Genomic DNA, 16,034 nt, shown 5'->3' with positions numbered 1-16,034 from the left:
AAGCAATACAGTCATTTTCCTCAATCATCAACTACGTGTCATAAATTCATACTCAAATCATAAGAGCAGTGCTCAAACTTAGGACCGTTTAACATTTTTCTATGAAAAACATTTTCTAAAGCTTCCCAAGCAATCAGCATCAGAAAACGGTAAGAGGGCACGGAAGAAGGACTGGGGGGAGGCTTGTTGCAAACCTGTAAGTGCCCGAAACAGTGCTCAGAGATGTTTTCAATCTCAAGTGGACCCGCATGACCTATATATGATGGACAAGACGATGCTAAGGAGTCAAAGAGGGTTGTTAGATTATTTTCTAAGAGAACAGCAATAACTTACTTGGCTGAGCATCCTAAAAGCAAAAGGGATTAGAACAGAACAGACAAAGTACTCACGGAGCAGAATGATGATGCAGAGTAGGATAGCTATGATTGCGCCCGTGCCAAGCCCTGCGCCCACGATCCTGTCCACATCTGTGCAGTCCCCGTTGGAGTCACACTGGCAAACCTTCACTCGGAGGACGGAAATATTGGACTTGGGAGGGTTACCCGAATCTGTGATGATGATGGGAACTTCATAGATACCAGCTTCAAGAAATTTTATCTTTAAATGAAGCTGAGCAAAATCACCTTTACAAAATAGGGAAGAAATACAGTTTGACAGTTAATACGTAATGTGATATGAAAACACAGCATTTTCCAAGATTTATTTACTATCTCATTGCATACATAAAGTGAACCATAACTATGCTTTTTTGTGAAGATTTAAGGTCTTTTGATACCTTAAAAATTAAATAGCTTCTAAAATATATTTAACGAGATTATGAAGCACATAAAAATGAACTTCATATCAGCCTTCAAAACCTCTCAAATGCACATATATTCTAATAATTAACCAATTCTTACCGTTAAGCCGAGTGATGGTCCAATTTCTCTTAATTGTTACTGGAGATAAAGGAAGATCAAAAGCAAATGGTCCAGCGTTTGGATCAATGTCATAATCAAGTGCTGTGATGTTAATTGAATTGGGGTCTGGTGTTTCACAAGTCTCTGCCTCTTGAGGTAACACTTGAGGGGCGTTGTCATTAATATCAAGTAAATAGATCTGCAGCGTTCCAGTTCCACTCATAGGAGGAATTCCTAAAAAGGGAGAGAAATCACAACTGATGCTGAACAATTCTCTCAGATGAGCCTCAATTATAGTGAAATTCTCAAAGCTTCTAGCCTTTGTGTGGTGTCCTGGAAAAAGCCAGTTGCCACAGTATCTGAACACAGTGATTCTGGATCAAGCCCACTTCCTGCTTCCCTGCTAGGATGACTGTGAGCTGTCAGTGCTACTGTGTAGGAGCTGAGCATGGTGACACTATGGCGCCATGGGAACCCAAGTCTTCCTTGCCCTCGCTGTCCGCTATCAGGGCTCAGGCACAGCACACTCTTCCAAGCACTGTGGGGAATGTCGCAGAAGCAGGACACAAGCTCAGGATCTTATGCATCAGATCCTTTTGATGGAAAACTAAGGTGTGCACTTGAAAGAACAGAGGAGTGCTTTGAAACCTCCAACACAGTATGACCTATTGCAACCTTCTGCAGATAAGTAACGCAGAACCACGGGCAGACATTCCACTGCAAAATGTTGATTCTATCACATTATGCCATAATGTAGCTGGTGATTTGGTTTCTGCTATAAACATTCATACCTGTATATTATAAATATAAATAAACCTGGATACTGAAGCCCAGAGATTTAAGTGACCCATCCAAGGTCACGAACCTAGGAAGGTGCACACATGCACATTCTGCAGAGGGCACAAGTAAAAATCCCTGCTGCCCTCTGAGAGGCACATGATGACTCTTAAGAGCAAAGAATTAAAGGTAGAAGATAAAGTGTCTGTTGTAATTTTACCACAACCATTATGACTCTTGATGTTTTAAGGAATTGTTGAATTTATTATCACATTTAAGATAAAATTCCTTTTAGGGGTCTGGGATTTAGCTCAGTGGTGCCTCTGCCTTCCTGGCAAGCGCAAGGTCTTGAGTTCGATCCCCAGTACCAAAAAAAAATTCCTTTTATAACAGCTTTATAGAACAGGCAAAGAGAAAACAATTTATCAATGATCAAACTAAGGCACAGACAGTATAAGAGCTTGTAGAAGCTGGGCATGGTAGCACAAGCCTGTAATCCAAGCACTTGGAAGGCTAAGGCAGAAGGATTGCAAGTTCTAGTCCATCCCAGGCTACCTAGCATCTTAGGGAGACCCTGGCCTAAAATAAGAAATAAGAAAGGGTTGGGGGCATAGTTTAGTGTGAAGATATGGACTCAACCTCCCCCCATAGGAACTTGTATAATTCTTCAAGAGCAGAACTGGGGCTCCAAATCCAGCCTTGTGATTTTAAGTGAGGTGCGTTGCATTTGTAAAGTATTCCAGCTTCACAGAGTTAAGAGCGCACGTCTCTCTCCTATCAAACACCCTTTCAATTAGACAACAATCCACCCTGGCGAATGGATGGTCCGGCTGTAACTCACGGCCAACATGTATATACATAATTTCATGACTCTTTAAATCTCAAGATAATGGATCAAGGTCGATCACTTGCAGTTGCACCAGAGGGAAGTGTCTGGATACACAGAAGCATAAAGCAGACACTAATGTGACACTTTGACGTGCAGTGGCACAAACTTTTCTTACAGAAGTCCAGCTGAACATGAGAACAGTAGTGCCCATATTAGAAACCGTAAGAAATACTGCTTTGGGTTCTGTTGCCATGTAGATTTACTTCACCTAGTAATCTCACTGAATCTTATGCAGGATTTAGGGACATCCATCAAAACTGTTCTTATCAAAAGTATTAAATAGGCAATGTTTTATGAACTATAATTTGAAGACTATTTTGATCAAAACTGCACATTCATGGAGTCACAATAAAGACATTTAAAAATATGGTTGTGATTTGGTTTTGAAACTATTCACACATAATAGAAATATTTATGTGAGTGGTTAGGTTGGGCCAGGTTCATTTTTAAAAGCTTTATGTGTAGAAGCACTTACATCTTTCTCAAAACACTATGAGTTAGCTACTGATACCACTGTCCTCACTTAACAGCAATAACAACAACGGAGATTTAAAATCCCATAGTGAATCTTATCATTAGAAAGTGGTAGAGAAGGGGCATGGGCCCAGGCAGTCAGGTAGAACCCTAGAGCTCACACTATTAAACACATGTCATACTGAGAGCTAGTAAAGCAAATAAGTCTATCATTAACTTTGCATAGGTACCTTTTATTTCAGATACCTTTTAAAAAATGTTTATCTGTTTATCTATATCAATTTGAACTCAGCAGAGATCCAGAAAGAAGAAAAAAAAGATGTTAAAGAATATGTTCCAAAACCAACACCCTGATTGTCCCAAACTAACTTATTTCAATTTATGTACAAAACTGATTTCCTAGCCCATAGCAGACAGCAGCAGAGAGTTAGAAAGAGGAAAACTACTGGAGGAGACACACACATACTGATAGCAGCAAGTTAGCTAACGAAAAGAAAAATATAAAATGACTATGTCAAAAAATACAGAGTATGGGGACTCCAAGGATCAATTAGATCTGTTGTAAATCAGGAATCAACACATGGCAGGTCAGGAAAACAACTAAAATTCACAACCCAAATGCCAGGCTATCATGGAAGGTGTATGGACATGGAGAAAATTCACTGCAGACAGCAAGGGAGTAAGTCATAGAAAGCCCATAGGAAATGGAGAATAAAACTTAGGGCCTTGAAAATAAATAAGAAGAAAAAAAGGAAGAGAAGGGAAGGAGGGGAAGGGAGGGGAGGGAAGGAAGACAGATAGGGCCTTAGGTAATAAAGGTCAGTTTTCTAGACAATTCAGCATTGTAGAAAACTTCACTTCCTGTGTACATAGGAGAGGCTCTGCTCACTGTAACCATATACAATATAATAGGACAGACACATTCAATTACATACCATTGTCAGAAGCAAGGAAAGTAGCATTATATACATTGTTTTTCACATTTGGTGATTCTCTGTCCAAAACAGCAATTGTAGTGATTTGCCCATTCACAGGATCTATTTTTAGCCAATTGGCAGGATCAGATAATTTTGTATATCTACAAAATGAAAGGAAGGTTAAGTTTAATTTTTTATATGAGACTTTAGAAATAAAGTATATTTTACAGGTTTAATTATAAAAATGCAGTGCATTGTTCATTAGCGCACATTTTTGTAGAAGGTGGCTGGAAATACAGCTTTAACACCGAAAAGTATTTTTGTGGAAGTGATTTTTGGGAGGCACATATTGGTTGTGTTGGGTCAGGCATTCAGGAAGCACCTTGTGTTGTCTGAGGGGAGGACAAGGAGGACAGCAGCGGATTGGAGATTTCACTTTAGACTCTTGTCTACTTCAACAGAGGGCAAAGGTGCCAATAAAAGTGCTCAAATATACCTTCTCAATAAGCAGTAACCCTAATGTACAAAACTTAGGAGAAATTGTAATAGAAGTTGAATTTTACATCACAGACCACAGTGGACCCTTGACTTTTGAACTCAATTCGTTCCTGAGGGCTGGCTGTAACTCAAGATGGTCATCTGCCTTCAAAGTCTCTCTCCTGTATAATTTTAAGCCACACTTTATTTCAGATAGATCTCAGTGTCCTTAGAGAGTTTGCCCAGGATTTCTCAGTTAACCTCACACAGAAAAGGATGTTGTAATGTTCCTTCCAGAGCTCTTTAAGGGTTAAATCTGTATCTGAGACCATCTGGAAGCATACAGGTCATAAGTGAAGACTTTGTTCATAAGCTAAAACTAAAATTTTGGTCATAACTCAAGTTGTTCGTATGTCAGGCCAGTTGTAACTCAAGGGTCCACTGAACTTCAAAAATATTTTGTCATCTTCTCATGGAGGAAATGAAGTCTCACTGGAGAGGTGCCCATAATCCCATCCCTACAAGCTTCTCTGACATGGGGTCCAGACCCAGATTTGCATCCTTCCCAAGAAGTCCCACAGGCTTGAGTCTGTATCAGCAGATCTATTAGCTTAAACTCCATTTTCATTAGGGGTGGAGCTTAACTTTTCAAGCCTGGACAGCCAGTGTATAAACTGGAGAAAATTGCTATGTTTTAGAGGTCAAAGCTATAGGGTTTCAGTTAATTAGCTATTTAACTGTCTTAGTTTCAATGTATGGTAAAATGGAGAATAAGTGCAGTTGTCTGTTAGCAGCAATTCTGAAAGAAGTTAAATAAATTATAAGCTAGTTTTAAAAATGCTCATCACCAGCTATGCATAATAGCCGTTTGGGGTACACTCTGTCAGTTACCTACTCCCTCATCAGGAAGGATAAATTAGGTTTTTCTGAGGTTGAATCTCTTCACAGATACATGTTATAAGTTCACTGTACAGGTAGGAGATGAAAATAATTAGCTCTTAGATCTTAGTTTTGGCATGAGTTTTCTTCCTGACGTGCAGAGGAGAGATAAATATAAATATTATAAGCCTCTGAAAATTCCCTATTTAATCACTGTAGAAGTTTTTGAAGTGTTTGATACAAAAGCATAGGCTAAATAGCCATTTTTAGAAAGGCAAGGGGACAGAAACAAAGGTAGAGAATCTGCTTTCTTCAAATAATATGTAAGTCAGTGCATCTTGATATCTTTTATCTAATATACTCATTAATTTCCTGAAAGGAAAATTCAAAGGACTTAAAATTATCTTGGAAAATGTTCACATCTTTGTAAGACTTTTCTCTGACTACTGAGAAATAGCTTGAAGAAGTTTTTTTTCTTAAAAATTTTTTTCTTTTCCTCTCTCAAGTGGTAGATTATTTTTCTGCGAGATCCAAAAGATATCAGAATAAAATTAAGAAATAACTAATAAACTTTTGAGTTTGGTTTCTAAAGAAATTTCTTCAAACAGTAGATTAAATAAATTTTATGTACAGCATAGAACACATTTTGAATGGCAAAAATACCATAAATGGCATTTCCTACCTAATATTTTGCTGCATATATCGATCCGGGTCCTGAGCAGTGAAGGCTGTCAACATGGTACCTGCATGAAGGCCTTCTTCCTGGCGAATAATTTTAGGATTGGGGGCAAAATAAGGGTTTTCATTCACATCAATAACTGTAACAGACACAGTTGCGGTTGACTGAGGCGGGTGCTGAATTCCCTTGGCTAATGGCACTTGATTTTCTGCAGCTACAGTGAGGACAAACATCCTATTTGTTTCAAAGTCGATGGGCTGAGGGGGGAAAAAAGAAAGTAAGAATACTTGTATTCTGCAGATTGTCAACTTCATTTCTAAAATATTGTTTTTCTTCACCACATCATAGAATTCTTCTCAAATTTCTGGAAAACATACATCAGCAATGTCAATGATTAAAATACTCATCCCGATTTAAACTATTTATAAGTCTTGTGTACTTCAAAGATTTATGTTCATTAAATAATGCATATGACTGTTACACAGATCCATTTATTTAGGTATATGTAAAAACTTGAAATTGCCTAATAACATATTTCTCGGATTGTGTTTCCATCACGTGTCATATGACTGTATTGAAATTTAAATTACGCAGAAGTTTGGCTTATGTGTAGTATGCTCGCTAACTGGAGTTTTTTTCCAGACCACTATTTGTTCAATGTTAGTTTTGGGGATCTTTCTGAAACAAATCACATCCTCTGGTATCTTGTTGGCACTTGACATGTTTTTTAAAGTTATATGGAAAAATGTTTAAGTGCCTTTCAGTTTTGTTTTGGTTGAGTTCTATTATATTTGAATATTATTGTAGTTTTTTTCCCTTGCATTGTTCTTCTTTGAATGGTTTTAATTTCTGTATGTGTGTGTGTGTTTGATAATAAAGTTATTTTTAAATTAAAAAAAACCTTGATTGGTTTTTAAAAACAGCATTGTTGACCCCAAATACTAAATAGTATGAGTTCAGGTAAAAACATGAGGTCTACAGTCTGAAACATTGATACAAAGCTGATCCAGGAAAGCTTTTATTAGTCTGTGATGAATGGAAAAAAAGATAATAACTACCAAACATGATTTTTTATAGAGCTAAACTTATTTAATGTAGAAGTATCTTTCATAATTGGAAGTATACATTTTAAAGTATAAGCATATACATACATACTGCTTTTTAAAATCATAGGGTTGGAGGCTTTAGGTGAAAAGATTTTTTTTCTTCCCTCTTAGCAAACTCAAACTCTGGGTGTTTTACAAAATAATTCTGTTACTGTTTGTAAAATTTTCAAATTTAGGAATAACACTCTAGATTAACCCAATTCATCTGAATTCTGACGTGGTCCCAAGTTCCACTGAATCCTGCTGTCACTAGAATGTTCCAGGAGTCAAGTACCAGACTGGATTTTCATCCTTAATTCCCTTGATTACCTCTTCTTGTAGAGGAGATGGAAATAAGTATATTGTATGGTAATAACGGGGAAAGAAAGGGCATAGAGAGCTGTCTTATCATCACTGGTAACTTCAAAATTATCAAGAGCTACAGCTCATGAGAGACTCACATTATTACCACAAAGGACACCAGCTTCCAAAAGTAGACCACCTCCTCAGAATCTGTACGTACACAGCTTTCTTCTCTCACTCTCAACTCGCCTACTCAACTTTCTTTCCTCAAGTATTTTAAACAAGACAGGAAACAAGTCGTACAGAAAGTAAGGCTGTAATATTTAAGTGATTTTGTGAGCCAGATCAAATGCTCTGAACCTACAAAGTTGTAAGTCCTTTAAGGAGTATGGGACTCACTTTTCCTCACGAAAGTGCTGCAACTTGGGAACTGTTATTTGCCTCCCTTTTCTGCATTAGAAAATGGAGGTTAACAGAGGTGAAACAGTTGGATCTGGTCACTGTTACAGTTTGGGTCTAAAATGTCCCCAAAAGGCTCACCTGTTCAGAGGTAAGGGTTTTGGAAGGTGACCGTATGATGGCGGTGCTATGAGCCTTGGTGAGTTCAGAGTGCAATGTACTCTTGTGAGTGGCATCACTCTGAGGCCTGAACCAGAAGGGTGTGTTCTTGTCCCTGGTCCCTCTCTTTTCTCTCTGACTCCTGCCTGTCACGTGTTGAGCAGCTTTCCTCTGCCACGCCCTTCCACAAGGCCATTTCTGCCTGGAGCCAGTGGATTGTGGACTAAACTTGTTAGGTAAACAGTGATGACCCAGTAAAAGAACACAGCCAGCCTGAACTGGGGGTTCCGGGTGGGACTTCTGGTGTACTGTAACTCCAAAGGAGAGTTTAGTCAAGTTTACTGAGCCAGGTCTTTTATGGAGAGGGTTAAGGGGGTTAGTGGGATAGGCTCAGTTGGGCTGAGACAAAGGGTACCATGAGCCCGGGGAAGTGAGAAGAGCTGAGAACATGGCCACAGCAATAGCTAATGTTACGGGTGCACTGGGGAGGGTGTCAGGTCCTGGCAGAGTAGGTGGGGTGGCTACAGAATGTAGAAACAGACTGATTGTTCTTGGAGTTTAGGCAGTTGCTCTGGAAACTCAGATGTCTGGGGACAAATGGGGGGGGGGTCACACCTATCAAAACCCTCTGAAACCATGTGCCATACTACACCCCTCATCCTTAAAGTTGTGGGTGTTGGGTGTTTTGTCCCAGCAATAGGAAACTAAGACAGTCACACAAGTGTCAAGGGCAGACCTGTATTCAAACACAGACAGCTGGGGTCTGGAGCTGCTGTTCTTGGTCACCATTCTGTATTATTCAGGAAGTTTCCAACCCACTCTAGTCATGCATGCATGGCATGTATTTCCTGACAACTGGCAATTTCGGGCACATTCTTCTATAAGGCCAACACTTGGGTTCACTTGCAAATCAAGACTGTCTTAGTGGGATACAGAGTAAGTAATCTCTTCACTGCGTGGTTAAAAGGAAGGGGTGCTCACTTGAACAGCTTTTATGTTATAGCTATGGATTTACCCTACTTGAAGAATGTTCATTTTGCATCCAGCACTGAATTGTTTTGTTTTTTTTTTCACAATTAAGTCAGAAGAACCAGTTTCATAAAGTCTTGAAAAGAGCATTAAAAACAGCAGTCTTAATGCAAAACCTTTTACAAATCTAGGCCCTCTTCTTCCTACTCATTCCATTATACTTCAGTAATTTTCTTTTGGCTTAAACACTACCTGCCTATATGGTAATTGCTGTAGACATGAGGATAGTCAGTGTGGTATATCCTTCTTAATAGGTATCAATAATGATCAAACTTTATGATGTTGTAAATCACTAAGATATCAGCTACACTGACAGTGAACATTGCTGAGGCCAGTCCTATCTTTACGCTGGTAAATCTTTCCAAGCTGATTTTACAATTATTATATTCCTGCGATAATGAATGCCTACATTGACCTCAACTTCAACATAAATTAAGTATGAACATGTAACCTGCCAAATAGGTAAGAATTCTAGATTTAGAGATGTTTGGGGAAAAATAGTGCCAAGATTTCAAAGCAAAATAATAGAGTGGGGAAGCATATTTTGGTCACTGCTGATTGACTGTTAGGAGCACTTACTTTTACCACCGTGACTAACCCGTCGTTGCTGTTGGGATCAGTCTGAATGGCAAACCTTCCTGTAGGGTCTCCACCGCTGATTCTGTACACGGCGTTCCAGGCTGGTGTATGGGGCTGATCCTTATCTGTCACCGTTAGATTCGCCACTATGACATCCACCCTATTCTCAGGGACTTCACCGTAGAACTACAAGAAAGACAAACCTCAGTCAGAGGAGTGACGGGGACGACTGAAGGACAAGTTTTCTTCATGACCACGCCACCCTAATTTTACTGCGCATTAAATTTTTACTATCTACACTCAATGAGGAGATTGGTAATGCAGGTAATCGCAGTATTTATGTTTGATTTTTAAAATACTATAACCCTTTTTGGCTGTCTCTTTATTATGTTGCAGCTTGGTAAATACTGAAATTAGCACTCATTTGTGAGTGTGTGGGTGATTAAACTGAGGTCAGAAGAAAGGACTGGTCTGTAGGAAATACTTCCATTTGAGATATAGATAAATATATACTGACAAAGTAGCATAAATGGATCCTGAAGTCTGTGCAATTGCTAATATCTATAAGGATTTTGTAATAAGAGCACAATATCTTTTTAGGGTATCAGTTCCAGGCAGCATATTTAGACATCTTTAACAATGGACTCCAATGTGATGAGGAAGCGAACTACTTGGATGCCTGAGTTAAAGCCCTGGGGAGGGAAATGTCTGAGTCCGTAACCATTCTACTATCAGGCTAAGCAGGTCCCACTTCTATTTAACACATTTATTATTCACAACAAAACTTCTCTGTAATGGGCCACAGGCCTGAAGCTCTGTGAGTGACAGGCCGTCCTTACCGTCATGGCAGTAAACTCGGGAGGATTGTCATTGACATCTGTCACCGTGATGACAGCCGTGGCTGTGTTGGAGAGGCCGTACGTGGGATTGCCTTCCATGTCGGTAGCTTGAATTATTAACGTATACTGTTGCACTTTCTAAGAAGACAGAACGATAACAACTTAAACGAAACTAATTCCTCAGAAGACATAACTTTTGTTCTGTAAAGGGCTCTTTATTACAAGCAGAGAGTACGACATCATTTATTCTGATTAACATTACTTGAAATTTCCCAAGTGGAGTTTACTTTAACTCACGAAGCACGGGTCTGGTCTTTGTCTAGAGATTTAATTGTGTATATTCACCTCTGTGCTCAGGAGGCAACTCCCGGGAGAAGTGTGAAATTCACAGGTGCGTGGAATCCCCCACCCAGTTTTAACCTCTTCCTCTTCTTCACAAGACAGGGATCCGCATTCAAGTCTTTTGATTCCTATTTACTTAGTCCTATGCTAATTTCTACCCAGCTTAGGCTACTAAAGGCAATGAAGAAGACCAACAGAGTAAAGAAAGCATATATTGCTCATACAGTATATATTTCCTTTTATATATTCTTATAGTCTTTCTATTGTAATAAAGTTGACAGATCTGTTCCTCCTAATTCCCATTATTACATAACCTACTACTCAGAACTGTAACCAAAACCTAATTAAAGTATTTATGTTTATGCTGCTAGTCCTGGAAGTAGTGGGTATTTAATAACTGTATATTCGATGGACTGACATTTGGACATAACACTCATTATGTCCTCTGTTTTCAGCACAGGCCTGGAGTGGATATATATATGGATACATTTATCTGTAGAGGATTTTTGTCAGACAGACATCCATTACGTACTTTCAAATTATAGACTGTTTTAAAAGGGAGCCAAATTAAACTAAGAGAAAAATCTCCAGATTGTTTGAGAAATCTACAGTACTACCTCAGAAAGGTTTATAACAAGAAAATCTAACCAAAACCAGTAAGTAAAGTCATTTGGAACATGTGAAAATTAGCACAGCTTTTGTTTTTTTTTTTAAAAAAGATGATTTTTACGATGTTAAAAAATTACGAACAAATAAAGTTGTTACTTCATAGGAAAACAAAAACAACAAAATGTCAACTGTCACTGCAGAGTGTGATTTTCCTAATTCTAAATATAGTTAACAGTGTGAATGGCCATTCCTAAGAGATTTCTAGAGCTTAGATGGAAGAGGCACAAATTGGAGCTTTTGATTTAGTTGTCAGAGGGGAGGGCAAGGGAAAGAAAGGAGTAGGAGGAAAAGCCAAACCTCAAGCGTTAAGATTTTAAGTCTGTCCACCCCAATGTCAATCTCTAGTGGTTATTTATTGTCTTTCTAAAAGAGAAAATAGCACTCTTTTTTTTTTAATTAAAAAACCCACAAAGGACTAGTGCTGGTTGAACCATTTTAATTTTTCTAAGCCATAACACTTGACCATGATGCTTAGGCAGGCTACAATGTTTCTCAATGGTTTCCTTTCTCAGCCAGGAGTGTCACTTCAGTTTAATGCTCTCATGGTTACTCAGAATTGAGTAGGGCCTTTCATTCAGTTTCCCTGCTGAAAACTATGAAAATAAATATTTGTTATGACTTTAGAAATGCCATTTTGTTAGCTGCTGGTTTTTGAAATAGGTGACTACTTTTTCTAAAAAAACTGTTTTTGAAGATTTAAAAAAATCCTCAAAATGGATATTGTATAGAGATACAGCAATTTTCTGATGTGCATTCTATGAAGATCTTTAAAATATACAAGCATGATACACACAATTTTGCAATTGAGCTGAAATATTGGGATCAGTAGCTAAGTCTTTAAGTTTCTCATTGCTTCAAATTTACGTTGAAATCTTTAAATCTTAAAAGAACATTGTTATTTTAAAAAGACAATATCTACTCAAATAAAACAAAATCTACTTGGTAAATAGTACAGTCTCTACTTTTAGATGCCTGATTGGTAAAATGCTCTTTTATTTAGTAAGGAAGACTTGACAACCTGTGTTTCAGGGAATCAAACCATAGAGCTTCTTGCCTTTTTTAATCATTCAGCATCTGGTTGTGAATGACTAACATTTAGATTCCCTCCGATTTTGACTTCCCACCCTCACAATCTCATACTGGATCCAGGGATTCTGCTAGAAAATGCTTAATTTCCTGTTTTAGAGGAGATAAAACCTCAACTCATCCGCTGTTATCACTCCTCTCCCTGTGACTCACGCGCTTTACCAAAGCTATCAGCTCCCATTCATTCAGCCCACACCTGGGGCTTTTGTCTTTCTCATCAGGTCTCCCCAGGACCCTACACCCTTGCATTTGGCAATTCTCCCAGCCCAGACTTGCGGTTCTGGACCAAGGTGACTGTACCTTGCCAGAGGACATTTTTTGTTGTCTCACTGGAAGTGTTACTGATATCTAATGGGTGGAGGCCAGGGATTCTGCTGAACACCTGCAGGACTTGTCAAGCCCAAAGTATTATCCATTTCAAAAGGTTAGTAGTGCCTTGGACTATCTGAATATTCTTCCCCCATTCTGAGCATGACAAACACAAGGTAAAAGTCACCTTTGTGATGACCTCTTAAAGTCTTTGAGGCAAAGCTGTTTGGATCCTCAAGACTGCCCCTGTGACACATCTCAAAAATGTTAGGGCAATTTCTGTAAGAGTGTTTCCTCCTCCTCCTTCCTTCCAGATCTGGCACTGTGCAACTTCCGGCTCTTCCTCAATGTGAGGATGCCCACGGAAGGTAAACAGTTTGAATCAGTTTAGGACACTGAGGCAACTTCAAAAATGCAACTCAAGACATTCATGAAAGAGGACTTGGAGAGCTGCTTCCGGAAGTGGCAAGATCATTGGGATAAGTGTGTTTAAAGTGAGAGGTATTCATGGCAATGTGTCTTTTACTGTAATAATCTTTAAAAAATTAAACATTCACCTTAGCCTTTTTAAAAAAACCACATCATATATGTCTGTTCTTGCCTGGAGCCTGCTTTTCTGCAGGGCTCTTGCGTGTCCATGTTTGTGTCACTGGTATACAGCCTGACCCATGTGGCTAGATGATTGAATGAAGGAGAAACCTCCAGCCTTGCATTACTTTACATAAATCATTTTAGGTTAAGAAAAAGCCGTCTTCTTATTTACATGGTAGGCTATAATTTATTTATTAAAACTTATACTGAGAGCATAAAACAACTATTTCTCAAACCGCAGTGATTCATATGTAATCTTCCCAATTCTGCCATCTCTTCACATTTCTATACCATGAGTCATTTCCTATTTATCTCCCTCTTTTAAAGCTTATATAAATTTATTATAAAACTACCATGAATGGAAAACTAGTATCACTTGCCATAAATAAAACTCTGAAGAATATGATTCTTGGATTCTGGTGGTCTCTGATTGAATAGTATCTAAGCGGCCTGGAGTCTCTTGTTTCTAGTCTTCTCTGTATGCACCAACTAAATTCATTGTCTGACTACACCTGCAGCATCCTTTTAAAACACTGAAGTAGAGTAACGTCACTGAGTAAACAGGTGAAAACGTTCAGTTATTCACTTGAAATTATTCACTGAATCTCTGCTAGATGCCAGGAAGAGTGTTATTTAGTTGGATAAAATGGTTAACAAAACCAGATACGGCCTTGGTTTCATTATGGGATGGAACTGGATAGAAACGGACCACAGGATCCGATGTACTATGCAAGTGCACTAAGAGTAGGAAGAAGTAACACAAAGATCATTTAATATGAGGTGTCCTGGCTATTCCTCAGATTGTAGAGGAATAAATACATGAGGTATTTAGGAGGAATCTGAGAACTTGAGGACCAAAGAGATCAGGGTTTCTGGATAAATTATGCATGGTAAAGGGAATCAGAACATGACCTTGGGAGGCTAGGGAGAGGGTACTGGTCCCCTGAAATAGGAAACTAATCCTAAATCACAGACACAGGGAGAATTAACAGACTTGCTTTGGGATGCACAAATGGGGTCAGGTTTTGGACAGGTAAATGATAATGTCAACAAAACTGAGGAGGGAAGAACAGGTTTGTGACTCACAGTTCAAATTATTAATGGTAACCCCCAGCTCCCTCATCTGTGAATAGGGAAAATTTTTTTCCCTGCATGTAGAACAGTATTCTAAGGGCCTTGATAAGAAACCACAGTGACTTTTACTGAGATGGAGTACAAGTATCTGGCAAAGTGCTAAGCACTATACATTACTTCATTTATTCCTCACAATAATCCTATTAGGTAAAATTTTATCTACATTTACAGACAGACAAACTGAGGCTTTGCACGGTAAGGATTCCTTCCATGGAGAGCCAGCCATCAGTGAAAGAGACGAGACTTAAACCTGGGTATTTCTGAGTCACGAGTCTGTCCCATCAACTGCTCCATGAAGTATGTGCTCTCCAAGACAGTCAGAACATATGTGCAGGCTGAGAGGTTTGGGGTGGGCCTATAGTCCTAGTTATTTGGGGGACTAAGGCAGGAAGATGACTGGCCCTCATGAGTTCAAGACAAACCTGGCCAACATAGCAAGACCCCATCTCAACACACACAAAAAACCAAAACTAAGTAAAATCCAGGCACGCACAGTTGTGCACATCTGTAATCCCAACACTTGGGAGGCTGAGGTAGGAGGATTGCAAATTCAAATTCCACCTGGGCATGTTAGTGAGAAGTTATCTCCAAATTTAAAAAAATATATAAATTTGAGGCTGGGGATGTAGCTTTTGGTGAATGGTTTCATTTGCCCTTACTGAAGGAAAAGAAGAGAAAAGAAAGAATGTGTGAAGCATGTGCACATCTTGAGTGGGGGCAGCAGGCAGAAGGCCAGGCTTCGGGCGGATGAGGAAGGAGTGGGAGCTGAGCCCTGAGGAGGGCTGCCCTTTCCAGAAGTCTGCTGGTGAGCTGAGGGGATGCCTAATGACTGAACACTCCTTCGGGGCTCCTGACGAGCAGCTGCCTCCCTGGATGCTGAGCACAGGAGTCCTAGTGGGCCTTCCATGTGACACAGCCTCTGCACACAGAGAAGCAGGCAGAGACACTGCGGATGCCCGAGCGGGGCCGAGGACCGGCTTTCATTAAGTGAGGATTAGCGTGGGATGCAGTGATGGGTGAGGTGGATTTAGGCCCAGAGACAGGACAAAAGGAACACAAACTCCATTATTGTACCAGAAATTGCATACAGCTGAACGTACGGCTGGGTATCAAGTGTTTGAAAGTGAGAAGCAAGACATTTGGGGGTGGGTGGTGAGAGAACATATTGCGCCAACGCCTTAGAAGGTCTCGGATGCCACATTAAAGCCCTCTGACTTGGTCCCACGGGGCAGGGAGCCACTGTACCCCTGGGAAGACATGGCCTGAGTAGATCACGAAGGAGCCTGTAGAGGAGAGAAGGCTGCAGATACAACAGAAAGCGGGAAAACGTGCCTTTAAGATAGAACAGAATTGAGGGCACAAAGAAATGGACGACTAGGCTTCAGAAGAAGGGATCATCATTCCTTCTTTGATGCGAGAAACATTATGTTGAGGAGCAAACGTGGTTGGTGGAGCTCATTTAGTAGACGCTGCTGCCATTTATGAGGGCAATGAGGAAAATGGGCACTAACATCGATTG

At 39.6% G+C, this 16,034-nt stretch overlaps 1 protein-coding gene across 2 annotated transcripts in view; it reads right to left on the bottom strand.

Moving 5' to 3' along the window:
• Positions 1-16,034, bottom strand: part of Cdh2 (cadherin 2) — a 208,082-nt gene that overhangs the window by 30,667 nt on the left and 161,381 nt on the right. For both annotated transcript variants that reach the window (XM_004853132.3, XM_087189586.1), the window contains 6 exons: positions 10,385-10,522; positions 9,546-9,731; positions 5,995-6,248; positions 3,975-4,117; positions 900-1,133; positions 390-623 (listed from right to left, as the gene is read on the bottom strand). In XM_004853132.3, the coding sequence (XP_004853189.1) occupies positions 390-623; positions 900-1,133; positions 3,975-4,117; positions 5,995-6,248; positions 9,546-9,731; positions 10,385-10,522 (1,189 nt within the window). The remainder of the gene's footprint in view (positions 1-389; positions 624-899; positions 1,134-3,974; positions 4,118-5,994; positions 6,249-9,545; positions 9,732-10,384; positions 10,523-16,034) is intronic.

Source organism: Heterocephalus glaber, unplaced genomic scaffold, assembly GCF_053883595.1.
Source record: "Heterocephalus glaber isolate CG9 unplaced genomic scaffold, H.glaber_assembly_v1.0 deba00000331, whole genome shotgun sequence".
NCBI lineage: Eukaryota > Metazoa > Chordata > Mammalia > Rodentia > Bathyergidae > Heterocephalus > Heterocephalus glaber.
The sequence above is the reverse complement of the archived record's forward strand: the minus strand, read 5'-3'. Positions and strand labels throughout refer to the sequence as shown.